The following is a 14,914-nucleotide window of genomic DNA, read 5'->3' as shown; positions in this document are numbered from 1 at the left end:
CAAACGACATCGTTCTCTTTCTATCTTTCTTTCTTTTCTCAATTGTTTTTGTTAAATTTTTTCAATAATGTAATTATTATTTTCAGACAAAGTTTGCGGTTTTCCTTTGGGTGCGTGGTTTGTTGGGCTTAGGGCTTAAAGAAAACCCAAAACCCAGCCATCATCATCTTCATCCTAAGCAGCTCCAACGCTCCATCTCCATTCTGCTCAGCTACCGTCGCCATCCCCATTCCTCTTTCGCCTTCCAAACCACAAGGGGCGGTGTAGTAATTCAACACGCTACAATCTTGTTTCCATTAGATGGTCCTCAAAATTTTGGCATCAATTGATACGCAGCCAATCTCACTTCGGCTGATTCGCTAATTTCCTCTTCTCTACAAAGTAAACAAGCACAGAGAGAGAGAGAGAGAGAGAGAGAGAGAGAGAGAGAGAGAGAGAGAGAGAGAGAGAGAGAGAGAGAGAGAGAGAGAATGACGACTCGAATAGCTCCAGGAGTAGGAGCAAACTTGCTGGGCCAGCACTCCGCCGAGAGAAATCAAGACGCTACTGCTTACGTCGGCAATCTCGACCCTCAGGTTCTCTGTCCATTTTGTTTATTTTTTGATTTGGGATAGCAAAGTGTTCGCAGCAAAGATGAGAAATTTGAGCATTTAGGGCCTTTTTGTTGAGTTTGCTCAACTGGGTCTTACTATATTATTGTTTCAAGTTGTTGATTTTGTTTTATTGCTTTCAGGTTTCTGAAGAATTACTGTGGGAGCTGTTTGTTCAAGCTGGCCCTGTTGGTATGTATCTCATCAAAAACCTGCTTTGTAGATTTAGATGGTTGTATCTATGTGTACCTGTGTATTAAAAATCCTAATGAAGATATGTGTACTTGGTTTGATTTAGATTTGCTGATGTTTGAGCTCTTTGTCTTTCAGTGAATGTGTATGTTCCCAAAGATAGAGTGACAAACCTTCATCAAGGATATGGATTTGTTGAATTCCGTAGCGAAGAGGACGCTGATTATGTAAGTGTTGTACATAAGCCACAATGTTCCTTGTTCTCAAGTTACTCTTTCTTTTGTTTGTTAGAGTTTTCTGCTTCTGGTTATTTATTTATTTATTGACTGCTATGCAGGCAATCAAGGTGCTTAATATGATCAAACTTTACGGGAAGCCAATACGTGTAAATAAGGTATTGAACTGTGCTTTCCTAACTAACATTTTCTGGATTCTATGTGCTTTGTGCCACATAGATGGTAGTAATTATGAAATGGAATTTAACATCATAAAAAGCATTCTGCTCCGTGTCTGAATGCCCCATGTCATCAAGTAATGGAATTTTGATGAATTGTATGATTTTTTGGTTTCAGGCATCCCAAGATAAAAAGAGCTTGGATGTAGGGGCAAACCTTTTCGTTGGAAATCTTGATGTTGTAAGTTGTTAAGACTTTCGGAAAACTTTATTTTGCAAATAGATAGATACTCTATGACATCAGTTCTAACGTTGCATTTTAACCCAATATTTCTTGTAGGATGTGGATGAGAAACTCCTCTATGATACATTCAGTGCATTTGGAGTCATAGTTACAAATCCTAAGGTAATGCCTCAGCATGTCTTTCATCACATAACATTTTTTATTTGAATATTTCGTAACTTAAATAACTTCTTGCAAAGGATTATCGTCATTTTTAAAGTTTGTCTTTTTTTTCTTTCTTCCTTTGTCATTAAGTTATGTTTGTAATGTGAAGAGATACATTAGCATGCTTGTGACTTTATTTGGAGGGTAAATTCATGCATAATGATCATTGCCAATTTTTTATTTTTCTGTGATAAATTAAATGGTTATGCATATGTGCAAATTGGACTGTAATGTTGGTAATTCTCTTTTCTAGATAATGAGAGACCCCGAAACCGGAAATTCCCGTGGATTTGGCTTCATTAGCTATGATTCCTTTGAGGCATCTGATGCAGCTATTGAGGTATGTATCCTTCTACCTGTCAGTAAAAGCTTAATATCTTCGAACTATTGTTGTAATGCTTGTTGAAATGGCTGTCTTTTTCATGTTGAGTTTATTAAGAATTTGGGTTTCTTCTTATTCTTTTTTTTTAGGCAATGAATGGCCAGTATCTATGCAATCGTCAAATAACAGTGTCATATGCATATAAGAAGGACACTAAAGGGGAGCGTCATGGTACTCCAGCAGGTAAGTCCTCTTGTTTACTCAGCCGCTGCTTTTGTGCTTGTAATTTTTCTTTTTGCCACATGAAAGCTTCTTCTTTAATAAGGGGGTGTCGTTGAATTTAGTGAGCATCTGTTGATAGAATCCAAAATGAGACACGTATAACCCGTTTTTACCATTTGTATGTTCATATGTGCAGCATTAATGTCTATATCTAGCTGAGACCAGAATTTGATTCCTCCTGGTTTTCATTTCATTTCTTATTTGTTGGTACTATGCACATTATGCATTTGGATGAGACAAATATACCATATTAAGTTAGTAGTTGGGTTCACTAAACAAACAAAACAAATAGTTTGTAGTTGGCTTAGCCTTTAGGGAAAACAAAAATTAGGGATTAGAATAGGTCAATGTTATTATTGCTGGACATTACTTAACTACCAGAATTACATTGCAGAGAGAGTTTTGGCTGCAAGCAATCCTACTTCAAAGAGCAGGCCTCATACACTGTTCGCTAGTGGCCCCCCAACACTTGCCAATGGTCCTCAGTCCAATGGTACCATGGGTGCTCCAGTGCCTCCACGACCTTTTGCAAATGGTGGTGTTGGTCTTCCTCCACTTCGCCCACCACCCCCTCAAGGTATGGCTTTCCCACCCATGCAGATGGCTGTACAACCAACCTGGCAGGGTCAGCCACAGCAACCAGGTCAAATGCCTCCACCACAAATGCAACAGTTCAGACCTCCTCCTCCAAACATGCCACAACCCCCTCCACAGGGTGCTCCGGCTCCTCCAAGGTCTCTTCCACCACCTATGGCCATGGGAAACCAACAACCTATGTGGCGACCACCCCCACCTCAAATGAGGCCCCCGAATATGCAACACGCATCAATGCCCCCACCTCCCCCTCTCAATAACCCTCCACTACCGCCCCCTATGAGTTGACTGAAATGAATTAGTTTGTAAACTCGTTAGAATGATTTGGATGTTTCTTGTTTCATTTTGTTGCTTGATATAGAATCAGTAATTTTATGTTTTAGCGCAACAAACATGTTGAGGTGATTACTGATTATTAGAGGCGGCTTCTTCCTATGTTCACATCAAATAGCAAGCTCCTTATTGTGAACAAATTACCATTGTTTTATGCTAAGAGTCCTTCCATAAGATCTTTTTGCTGAATGTAGTTGCAAATGTCTTAATTGTCAACATCTTCATTTGTTTTACATAGGAGGCTTCAAATTCCACTGCAATTCTCTACCAAAAAAAAGTCAGCACAAACCCAATCTGCAACCATGAACTAGCTTACAATCACAAAGATTCGAGGCAAAGGAAATTATAATTATAATCCTACTCTTATGTAACACATTATACAACAACTTCCACAGTAAATACGCATACATAAACCCACAAAAGCAACAAGCTAAGCGTCAGACCATGTGGTATCTAAGCCACCTCAGTTGTTCTCGGGCACACCAAGGCTTCCCAGACAGCCTTTGAGTCATCAACAACGTTGTTCAGACAAGGAGGTTGATAATCATGGTATGCATCACATCCCACAGTAGTCACTCATCCAACACCATGGCCACCACACTATCCAGTGGATGGTGTCACGACCGGTGTGTTGTCATTGTGGTATTGGTTGTACATTCCGATGGACCGCCCCCATCACTGCAGACAACAGTGGTGAACATGTGTAGGTTGTGTACATTTTGCCTTTACCACAAGTCAGGATTCATTTTTTGGTTACATTGTCTAGGCAGAGCCTTCCTGCCTCTAATCCGGCGGCTTGGATGACATTGCTGCTGAGCGTCGTTGACCAAGCAAATTGCTAAAAGTAGAATGACTAGTAGGAACCAATGGACCCTTTTGAGAAAAAACTGTTGAGCTCTTCTTCATTTCCGCTATGTTTCTGTGTGTCTACTTGTAGTGTGGATGGTGTGTAACGCTTTATGCATATAAAGCATTTGAAGGGTGGTACATAGAGCCATTTCATAGCACCAAATTATCCTTTTGATGGTATAAGCAGAGATACGAACTTAGCTACTATATTAAATTGTATGTATTATACTTGGGGCCTAATGAATGCTGAAAAATGCCTTAAATCTATGAAGGGCAAACCCTTTTTCTTTTTATATTAATGGTACAGTACAAGTATTCAGCCCAGAATAATGGGGAAAGGAAACTATATTATACACAGTTCAGGAGAAAGTGATACATCATCTCAGCCCTTAATAGGCAATTTGAGTTTTATTGGTGCTTTTCAAAATTATGGATCATGTAACACAGATTACTCTTTCCCTAAAAGAATTAATAATATTAAAGTTCCAAAATTTTAACATTATAACAAACACATTGGACTCCGGCAACTTAAAAAATGGGGCAAATGCATCTGACGAAACACATGCTATTCAGCAGCACTGGTGCCCTTGTAATTGTTTACCAACTGTGTCTAGACATCGTGTGCTATTCAGCAGCATGGGTGCCCTTGTAATTGTTTATCAATTGCGTTTGCACGTCGTGAGAAACCGGCGAGTGCTCTTTGTACTCCATTGTGAATTCACCTTTTCCCTGCAGAGATACAAGTATTACTTACGCACAATTCAAGTGGGAATTCGGAAATAAAATTTTTTTGCACTTGAAAGAGAATGTTCTTCATTACCTGTGTCATTGATCGAAGAGCAGTCGAATACCCAAACATATTGTTCAGAGGAACCTAAGAGCCAATTCACGATATTTTTCAGGGACTTATCTCATAAAAACAGCCATTAATTTTAAGGTAATGCAAACACCACTCCAACCAAATTTAATAACTACGGGAAATGTTTCAACATGTAGAATGTTTTATGTCAGACATGCAAGTAACTACTCCAAAAAAGAAACGATGCCTAAATAAATAAAATGATGAATAGCAAGAAATATCAGATCTGCCAAGTGTTTTCACACTGCAATATTGTAAAAGTATCAAACCAAGTATCTACACATTCATACGGTTTAAACAAGCAAGTATAAGGGCACTAACTCCAACTGAGAAGTTCTCTTTTTTTGTTAGGACTTTTTCTTTCAGACAAAAGAGCATACCTACAAAGTACAAATAGCTGAGAATTTAATGAATTCCTACATTTTCTAAACCACTACCATCGACAGAAGCTCCCATATCTCCCAAGAACAAACCTAACGCTCATACCAAACCCTTTGATCAGAAGAAAAGCTGGAAGTATGGTATTGTATTACCATATATGCTTGAATCGTACACAGATGTTGGACAAAATATGTAAATTTTCTTAGTAGCATTAAAGTCAAGCTGAGCAAAAGTACCTCCTTCTATTGGCTAAGCAAAAAGGAAGAAGTATGAACTACAAGACTGCAAGAGATACTTACATGGGCAGTAATAACAGAGTCATCTCCCTCCTGATCATTTCCAATAATAACACCTTTCCTCCTATCAAATGACAGCAGTAACATTTTCAGTCAAAAATAGTGGGATTAACCCATATATTTTGATTGACAAGAAAGCAAAACAAAAAACAAAAAACAAAAGATCTAGTACTTCAGTAAAGTAAGAAAACACTCACTTATTAATATCACCAGCTACAGTTCCCTGAAACTCCATAGGTACTTTCAACTCAACGAGCATAACAGGCTCCAATATCACTGGTTTTGCAGCCGTATAGCACTGTTTGAAAATTTCAGAACTTAATATACAGAATAACTGGAGTGAGTGGACAAAATTTTGAAGTTGAAAAATAGATCATGCAGGCAAAAGTAGGTTCCAGAATATGTGTTAAATCAAATTTAAAAAGAATTCACTTCATTCAAGGATATGACAAGGACCTTTCTAAATGCATATATTGCAGCTAATTTAAAGGCAAGTTCACTGGAATCCACAGCATGGGCAGCACCATCAGTTAAAACAACACGAACATGTTCAACTGGATGTCCAATTAAGGAACCCCTGTACAAGGGATATCATTATGAGCAAACACAATAGAAAGGGACAGACATTTAGACAAGGACGTTATAGCAATATAGTAACTTTTATAGTGTGAAATCCTGAATGGATTAGATATTGGATTATCCTTGTTCCTATAGCCAACTTTTAAGACCAGATGGGGACTCACGAATTGGCTGCTTCTTTGAAACCCTTCTCAATAGCTGGGATAAAATTTGATGGTATAGCTTGTCCCACAATCATGTTTTCAAATTCAAACTTGGTTGGTGACCCGGCAGGCAGCGGTTCAACATATCTGCAATGTACCAATTAAGAAACAAGTTACATGCAGGGGAGAAAACACCAAGTCGCAATAAGAAAGCCAATTATCAGGTTTCCAAAGGAAGTAACTTGAGTACATGTAAAAGATTATGCACACATGTATCGCACAAATACAATCATGTCTGAACATCGTGCATATAAAGGCATCATCTGGACTTACCCACATACCCGCCCATATTGACCTTGTCCTCCAGATTGCTTCTTATGTAAATAATCAAATTCAGCCCGTTGAGTAACAGTCTCTCTGAAGTTTACACGAGGTTTTCCAACAGTGGCATCAACCTGTTTAGAACAAATATGGGAATAGGAATACAGCAGCAGTACAAGGTAAAACTTAACCTACCTAAAAAAAAATATTCCTGATATTATATATTGCAAAATGAGAACAGGCCAGGCACCTTATATTCTCTCCGAATGCGTTCAACATAAATGTCCAAATGCAGCTCTCCCATTCCAGAGATGATTGTCTACTCAAGGAACAATAATGTAAGGCAATAATTATTTCTTGTAGTGGAAAAGAAATATACTTTGAACATTTGAGAGGGAGAGAGAGAGACAGAGAGAGAGAGAGAGAAATCATGTTGAACATCAGACCTGTCCACTCTCAGGGTCCAAGCCAACACGGAATGTAGGATCCTCTCTCTGAAAACGATTCAAAGCCTTCGAAAACTAGCAACAAAAAAAGAAAAAGATTAATGTAAGTGCCATTGAATAATGAGACACACACACACGGCACATGCACACACAAAATCAAAGGGAATCAGCTCACTTGTCCTCCAGAATCTTTTGAAACTGGTTGAACAGCTAATGACATCACTGGCTCAGGGACATTCATAGAAGTCATTGTATATTTAACTGACCCGTCAGTAAATGTATCTCCTGAAGATACAAGAAAACATGCTTTAGAACAAATTTATGAAAGGAATAAAATGTGTAGAAAACAGGAACAAAGCATTATAATCATTATGTTATAACGCTTCAAACTTGTTGTCAATGTCATGCACAAAATTAAGAAAGCTATGACTTCATCATGACTGAAAATTTAGATATTTCTGAATGACTCTGTCTAACATCCATTCTGACATATCCCTCCCTCTTTTAGAAAGCTCAACAAGATTTTGCTTATTCCCTACTCAGACTACTAGGTAGATAGTGTAAATCTAATGAATCAATACATCTTTCCTTCATCCAAAGATTCCCTTTTTTATAAGAGGCATAGTGATTCTCTGTGCATGATAAAGGGAAGTCAAACCTGATGCACAGTCTACACCAAATACAGCAACGATTTGCCCAGCATGTGCTTCTTGAATATCCTGTGGATGAAATATTGATATCAGTAAATTTACCACCATAGACAAAAACCCATCACTAGAGCATCTTCGAGATGTTTTATTGTAAAAATGATTTTCACACACTGAAAGATCAAATAATTTTATTAGCAAAAATTTGAAACAAAAAACTAACCTCCATCTCATCTGAATGCATCCGGACCAAGCGAGGAACCTGTTTTAGAAGATCACAGAATTCAGCAAAACATTCAAAAGGATACAAATTAAAGTGTCATACTGTTTATATGAAGATAAGACTTGCCAGCAAAGAAAACAAAATGAAAGATTCACCACTAGTGATTCACAGAAGGTAACCATACCCAACTGAACAAAGCCTTAATCCCAACTTCTTGGGGTCAGCTGCATGAATTCTTATCCAAACAAATTGGAATCCACCATATCATTTTTTCCCGATTTCAATCCCTATTTGAGAGCTATACCCTGAACTTCTTACGCCAAAAAAGAAAAAGAACTATATCCTCAACTACATCTCTTGTGGACATTTCCTTCCTGATCAGTTTCTACTACTCTTCATCTTATTTACATTGAATGACCACTCTCTTTCAGAGGAATCACTGTGCCTCACATATTTAAACTATCATAAATAATCAGACAACCCCAGATCATTCCATTCCACATTATAACTTTGTTTTGATAATCCACATATCGTAATTAGCCACCAATTGCTTTAGAAAAAAATATCAAATTAGATTTCACAAGACTAGATGGAAGAAATTGGTGGCATGAAACAATTATTGCAGCAGAAGGACCATAAGGCATAAAGGCTTAACTTGAACTGAAAACAGTGAGATGAAACATTGCATTCCTTGGACTTACCTTAATCTTCTTACCAGTGTTAATGTTGAAAATAAAATCACCCTTCCGAATGACACCTTCATAGATTCTTCACCAACAAAATAATTGTTAGCATAGTTATTATAACATAATACATTAATACAAAAATAAGAAAAGCTACATTGACATTAAAACACAGCACCTCTAAGGCATACCTTAGATATGTTAACTGACCAAAACGCCCTTCCTCCAATTTGAAAGCCAGTGCTACAAGAGGCCCATCTGGAGTTCCACCCAATGCAACCTACAGTATTGCGGTAATTTTTTTATTTATTACGCAGGCAGGTTTGGAGAATGAAAGAAAAGAAAAGTTTCAGGATGCATTTCCACCAACTTAGTACCTTCTCTTCATTCTTAGTCTGGTCAAGAGCATAGTTACTGACTTCAATTGGACAAGGCAAATAACTAAGTACAGCATTCAAAAGTGGCTGTACACCCTGTACTCATAAATGGCAGAAAATAAAGAAAATTATTAAGAGGGACGAGCAAGTTGCATGTACAAATCATTTTACCTAAATGGTGAAAAGGATGACTACTCTAGAGAACAAGAGGCAAAGCAACAGACCAAAGAAATTCAATGTTTGCTAAAAAAGTTCCAAAGTCATGCCGTAATAACATGGAACTGCACCAACACAGACCATATAGCCTCCACAAGGCCATTCAGGAGAAACCAAAAACAAAAATAACAGCAAGGGCCCTGCGTTAGTTACCTAATTAACCTTACCTCGAGTAGAACCAAACAGCTACATAAAAGAGCAAAAGCTGCTGGCAGTTAAGATCTATGATATATCTATACCCATTGAGGAGTCTACTAATTTGTCTGTTCAAAGATGACATAAGATTTAATCTGGTGACCATAAATGTTTGGACCCTTTACTGTATAAAGTATAATACATCATAATCTTAAGTAACCAAAGTACGTGAAAGTCAACACATCAACCTGAAAGCGTTTGAAGTTGATTGCTGACAAATAACAACAGAAAATGTAACCAATGATGCACATGTCGTTAGAAGGAATAAGTTTTTTAAAAGAAGATAGTACCTTGTTTTTAAATGCACTACCCATGAACACAGGTATGAATTTCTGTGCTATAGTAGCCCTCCGCACAGCTTCCTACTCAAAAAAAAAAAAAGGGTTTAAACTTCAAGAGCACAGAAAGATATATGCAAAAATTAATTTATCTTGAACAAAAACAAACATTGGAGATAGCACCACCTAGAACTTTATAGAAATATATGCCACCACATAATTTTACCCTTGCAAGGAACATCCAACCACCAAAACCCATGACAAGTAAAAATGGAAAAAGATAACTGAAAATTATAGCTTATGTTGCATCTAACAAGTCAAGACAAAATATTCTGTATTCATTTTCCGCAACATTTTCAGAATTTTTTTCTTTTGAATTTTGTCTAATGTACCTCAAGATCAGTAGACGATATAGGTTCATCAGCAAGAAATGCTTCAGCTAGTTTGTCATCAACTTCAGATACAACCTCAATTAGCTCACGCCTCTTTTCTGTGACTAACGCCTCCATATCAGCAGGAACTTCTTCAATAACGATTTTTTCACTAAAAGATGCAAAAAGACAATAAGAAAAAAAATATAGAAATGGAAATGCACATTGAAAAGGAACCATGTGAACACAATAGTGTTAAGAACAGACCCACTGGAACCATGAAAATACAAAGCTTTCATCTGCACAAGGTCAACAAGACCCTTAAAATCTTCTTCCAACCCGATCGGAACTTGCATGGCAGCACTGTGATGCCGGAGCTTAGCCCTTGCCTACAGAAGAATCAATTTCACTACCACATCACTATTTAAGGTTCAAAACTCAATAAAATTTACATGATGATGTACAACTATCCTTAAAAATAAAAAAATAAAAAATCAATCTGAACCATCAAGGGAAATCTAGCTTGTTCATGTCCCTTGTTTCATTTTAGCACGCTTTGTATAAAAGAACTAGAAAAGTCATGTCTCGCTGTATCAGGTTGTTGGACAAATTACAATCATGTATAATGCATTCCTCAACATACCGAAATAGAAACTGATGTCAATCGACCCAAACTAAGATTAGTTCTAATTCCTTGAACTTCATCACACAAATTCTACAAATTTACAATTATGTTAACCAAATAATTTTACACCCTAAAAATAGAGATTTAAGAACACATAGCCATCAAAATCAATTTTTTCTGGGTAAATTACAACCTGAAAAGCTCAGGATATAATTATGTGGCCAATATCCTGAGATATTAGTTAATGGTTTGTGTTCATTATGACAAACGAAAAGGTATACTGAATGCTCTATCTTCCCTCGTAGCAAAACAATAAGCAAACCTAAAATACTGAGATGTTTCCATGATTCGTCAATTTTGAAATGCACCTGGTTCAGAACTTTCCACGGATCTGCTCCCATACGGTCAAGTTTGTTTATAAATGCAAGTCTTGGAACCTCATATCTTCTCATTTGTCGATCAACAGTAATTGACTGACTTTGCACACCACCAACACTACAAAGGACAAGAATGGCACCATCAAGAACACGCAAAGCTCTCTCAACCTCAATGGTGAAATCAACGTGACCAGGGGTGTCAATTATGTTAACCTGCAATAGAAAATTTATGGTTAATGGAAACATTTTTCTTCTTCTATTCTGGAAATTAAGATTACTAACCTCAATTTACTTTTTGACAAGTAATAGTTTTACTAAAGAGAAAGCAGCAAAGGGAAACATGCAAGAGAATCTAGATCTTACTTGGTGATTTCAAAGGTTTTTATTTTATTTTATATATGTTGGAAAAGACAGTACGCCAAATATCTACAATGCTAATTTCATTTAGCATTAGTAGCTTCAGACAGAACATTGTAATACTGCATGTTCCTACTAACTCCAAGAGTAAGGTGACATTTTAATTTGCTACGCTTCCCAGGTCTCTCAAGTAAGAACAAACGTATCAATAAAAGATGACCCGGGTCCATCTTCCACCAATTCTCTTCAATGCAATAGAACTAGCTCAAGCCTCTTGCACGTTCCAGGTATAGAAAGAAGCGACAAAACGAATTGTCATTCAATATTCATGTATATCTTAAACTCAAAATCCAAGATTTTCAAACATTTGCTAAAATTTTCACTAATTCAAAACTTATATTTAATTGTCTTTGACGTGTAATATTAAAAGTAGAAGCATATCAGAGTGATCACTTCCTCCATTTTCAACAAGTTTATAAATTTAACAACCCAACTACACCTTATATGCCAAGTTTCCATTTCCCCATACTTTGAAATAAAAAATCACTGCCCACCATTAAAAGATTCACATTTCCATCAAATCCCATTACTTTCCGAGTAAGACAGAAGCAAAGCAAAAACCAATAATTGCAATTACCTGATAGCCATTCCAAGTACAATAAGTGGCAGCTGACTGAATGGTAATCCCCTTCTCTCTTTCCAAATCCATGGAATCCATTTTCGCGCCAACTCCATCTCTGCCTCTAACCTCATGAATCTCATGGATCTTCCCAGTGTAAAACAGAACTCTCTCGGTGAGGGTGGTCTTGCCGGAGTCGATGTGGGCCGAGATTCCGATGTTTCGGAGCTTGTCCATGGAGTCCTTCCACCATGGCTCTTTGTCCTCCTTGGCACGTGCGAGATTGCCGGAAGAGAATTGGCGGAGGTGAAAAGAGCCGAGGAGGAGAGAGGAGGCTGGTGATGGAGAGGGAGATGGGGATGGAGAAGGAGACGGTACCGTTTTGGATGGGCTGGTGTAGAGGGTGTAGAGGAGGCGTGGTGTAGAAGGTCGAGTGAAGCGCGCCATGGTTGTGGTGTCTGGTTTTAGGGCTTTTGAGGGGTTTGACGTAAAACCCTGAACCCTTTGGCACACTGCCCTCTCTGCTGTCTCACTGTGTGAGTTGCTTGTGGTTTTGATAGTTAAAATGCTTAGGACTTCTACAACAATGGGCTAAACCCAAATTTTCCTCATCTAAAAAGTAATTATTTGGGTTTTAGTCAGACTCAAACCGTTTTTTCTTCCAACCCTCCGGACTCAAATTTTAAATCCGTAACTTTATTAAATTGTTTAAAAATGGTTTAAGTTTAATTTTTTTTATGGATAACTTTTCTTCATTTAATCTTTTTAAATAACTTCATAATTTAATTTTTTGAACAATTTAACTTAAAAATATTGAAATTCCACAAATATAATTTTATTCCAAAAGAAAACACACAACATAAAAAAAAAAACACAAAAGATAATTGAAACACAAAAGGAGGATTGAAACAATTGTCGACCTCATTCACCATCTCCAAAGCTCATCCAAAGGTGATTGATCAAATCATGTCGAAGACTCTGATGCACATGTGGATATCGAACTCTATTATGACGAATCAGGTAATCAGAGGGAGTCTGCTTATCTAGGTGGTACTCATATGTAATGCTTGGCTCCAGCTCGTATTGTCTTGCTTTGGCCCTCCTGGATCGTTGTGGACACATATCCTCATCATCAGATTCCTCTTCAACATATTCGTACTCATCCTCCACAATCATGTTGTGCAAAATTATATACGTCATCATGATTGAGTGGAGGTTATCCTTGCACCACATACGTGCAGGGCGCCGAACAATAGCCCATCGAGCTTGTAGTATTCCAAATGCTCTTTCAACATCCTTCATGTACGCTTCTTGCATTTGTGCAAAAAGCCTTTTCTTTAGGTTATCATGATTCATGAGAAGAGATGGTCTTCACCAAAGTAGCCCAATGGGAATAGATCCTATTTGCTAAGTAGTAGCCCAAATGGTATTGATTTCCATTGACAATATATTCAACATAAGGAGCCACTCCATGTACCACATCATTGAACAATGGAGAACGAGCTAAAATGTTGATATCATTGTTGGATCCAGTAGCTCCAAAAAAGACATGTCATATCCATGTGTCGTACGAGGCCACGGCCTCTAGCACAACAATGGGTTTTTTTTTTTTTTTTTTTTTTTTTTTTTTTTTTGTGACCGATAAATTGGCCTGCCCAAGCAGATGGGCAGTTCTTCCATTCCCAGTGCATGCAATCAAGACTTCCTAACATGCATAGGAAGCATTGACGGCTTGCCTTGTCCAATAGCCTATTAAGGTTAGCTGGATTTGGAGAGTTAAGGTACCATTGTCCATACACGGCTTCAATAGCACAACAAAACTTACGGAGTGATTCAAGAGCTGTGCTTTCACCCAATCCATAGTACTCGTCGGTCGCTTTAGCCGAGCATCCCCATGCGAGCATACGAAAGACAGTGGTTAACTTTTGCTCAAGGATAGCCCTAGTCGGCCGAGCCCATCTTTTTTCTGGCAAAAGTATGGCTCGTGGTTGACAACATCATTCAAGATGCAGTAAAACAACTCCTTCCGCATTCGGAACCGACTACGAAAGTCCGTACTATTAAAATGTGGTCTTTCAACAAAGTAGTTGAACATGAGATTGCGATGGTGATCTTCCCTCTCACGATTCTTGTACTCACGACCAACTACCGACCCACCATGTTTGGTGGCTTCATTCTCCAGTGAAGTATGGTGGACAATGACTTGTATCACTCTTTGATGATGTTCCTCATCATCTGAATCATCATCAAACATAAAGAAAAAGATGGCCTTGCCACGGTTATCCATTGAAAGCTTGAAATGATATGAAAAGTATGAGAATGAAAGAAGATTGATGAAATTGACAAAGGAAAAATAAATTGAGAAATAGAAAAAAATGTTTTTGGTAGATTAATTGAGAAATGAGTGAGTATTTATAGAATTTGGAGTGAGTTTTGGGGTTGGATATGATTTAGATTAATTTGACCGTTGGAGTTAAATTTTAGCCGTTGGATTTTTTTTTACCATTAAAATAGCTTAGATTTAATCTAGATCGTTGATTTAAGTTACTATTAGAATATTAAAAAAAATGAAATTTGAATTGTTGCCGTTGGAATCCAATGGCAACATAACCAACTGCAGTGACGAGCCCTAATCTGATTTCTTGCACATGGGCTGCACTAGCAGCAGGTGGGCTCCACTGAAATTTTTTTTGAGTCCTGGCAATAGTTGGATACTATTTGGCCCCAAGTTGGGTTTTCCCAAATTTAGGCTCCTTTATTTTCTTGGGTTGTGAGAGGTTTTGGGCTATAATTTGGGATATTTTTGGGCTTGGCGTCATGGGTTGAAAATGGCCTTACAGAGAGAGATTTTGAGAGATGAAGTGGAAGAAAAAATAAAAATAAAAATTCGGGTTGGTCTTGGTTCGGTCTGATTATT

At 37.7% G+C, this 14,914-nt stretch overlaps 2 protein-coding genes and 2 pseudogenes across 2 annotated transcripts; 1 reads left to right on the top strand and 3 right to left on the bottom strand.

Moving 5' to 3' along the window:
- Window positions 1–128: 128 nt before the first annotated feature.
- EMB2444 (RNA-binding (RRM/RBD/RNP motifs) family protein) lies at window positions 129–3,344 on the top strand. Its single transcript, XM_088249427.1, has 9 exons — window positions 129–575; window positions 734–782; window positions 921–1,009; window positions 1,120–1,176; window positions 1,355–1,417; window positions 1,517–1,582; window positions 1,878–1,964; window positions 2,096–2,189; window positions 2,623–3,344. The coding sequence occupies exons 1-9, from the start codon at window positions 471–473 to the stop codon at window positions 3,108–3,110; spliced, it is 1,098 nt and encodes a 365-aa protein (XP_088105553.1). The 5' UTR covers window positions 129–470; the 3' UTR covers window positions 3,111–3,344.
- A 241-nt stretch (window positions 3,345–3,585) lies between these two features.
- LOC148296863 (putative ripening-related protein 1) lies at window positions 3,586–4,242 on the bottom strand (annotated as a pseudogene).
- Window positions 4,243–4,331: 89 nt separating this feature from the next.
- Window positions 4,332–12,560, bottom strand: LOC110749011 (Translation elongation factor EFG/EF2 protein). Its single transcript, XM_021949008.2, has 20 exons — window positions 12,016–12,560; window positions 11,013–11,234; window positions 10,287–10,408; window positions 10,041–10,191; window positions 9,661–9,732; window positions 8,960–9,055; window positions 8,774–8,862; window positions 8,601–8,667; window positions 7,900–7,938; window positions 7,688–7,748; window positions 7,205–7,314; window positions 7,030–7,104; window positions 6,834–6,902; window positions 6,596–6,717; window positions 6,284–6,409; window positions 5,997–6,117; window positions 5,738–5,838; window positions 5,544–5,604; window positions 4,825–4,878; window positions 4,332–4,733 (listed from the first exon to the last, which is right to left on the bottom strand). Exons 1-20 carry the CDS (start codon window positions 12,442–12,444, stop codon window positions 4,629–4,631), a joined length of 2,292 nt encoding a protein of 763 aa, XP_021804700.1. The 5' UTR covers window positions 12,445–12,560; the 3' UTR covers window positions 4,332–4,628.
- A 357-nt stretch (window positions 12,561–12,917) lies between these two features.
- LOC148296862 (uncharacterized) lies at window positions 12,918–14,284 on the bottom strand (annotated as a pseudogene).
- Between the last annotated feature and the right edge of the window lie 630 nt (window positions 14,285–14,914).

Source organism: Prunus avium, chromosome 2 (assembly GCF_965620075.1).
Source record: "Prunus avium chromosome 2, drPruAviu1.hap1.1, whole genome shotgun sequence".
NCBI lineage: Eukaryota > Viridiplantae > Streptophyta > Magnoliopsida > Rosales > Rosaceae > Prunus > Prunus avium.
The sequence above is the reverse complement of the archived record's forward strand: the minus strand, read 5'-3'. Positions and strand labels throughout refer to the sequence as shown.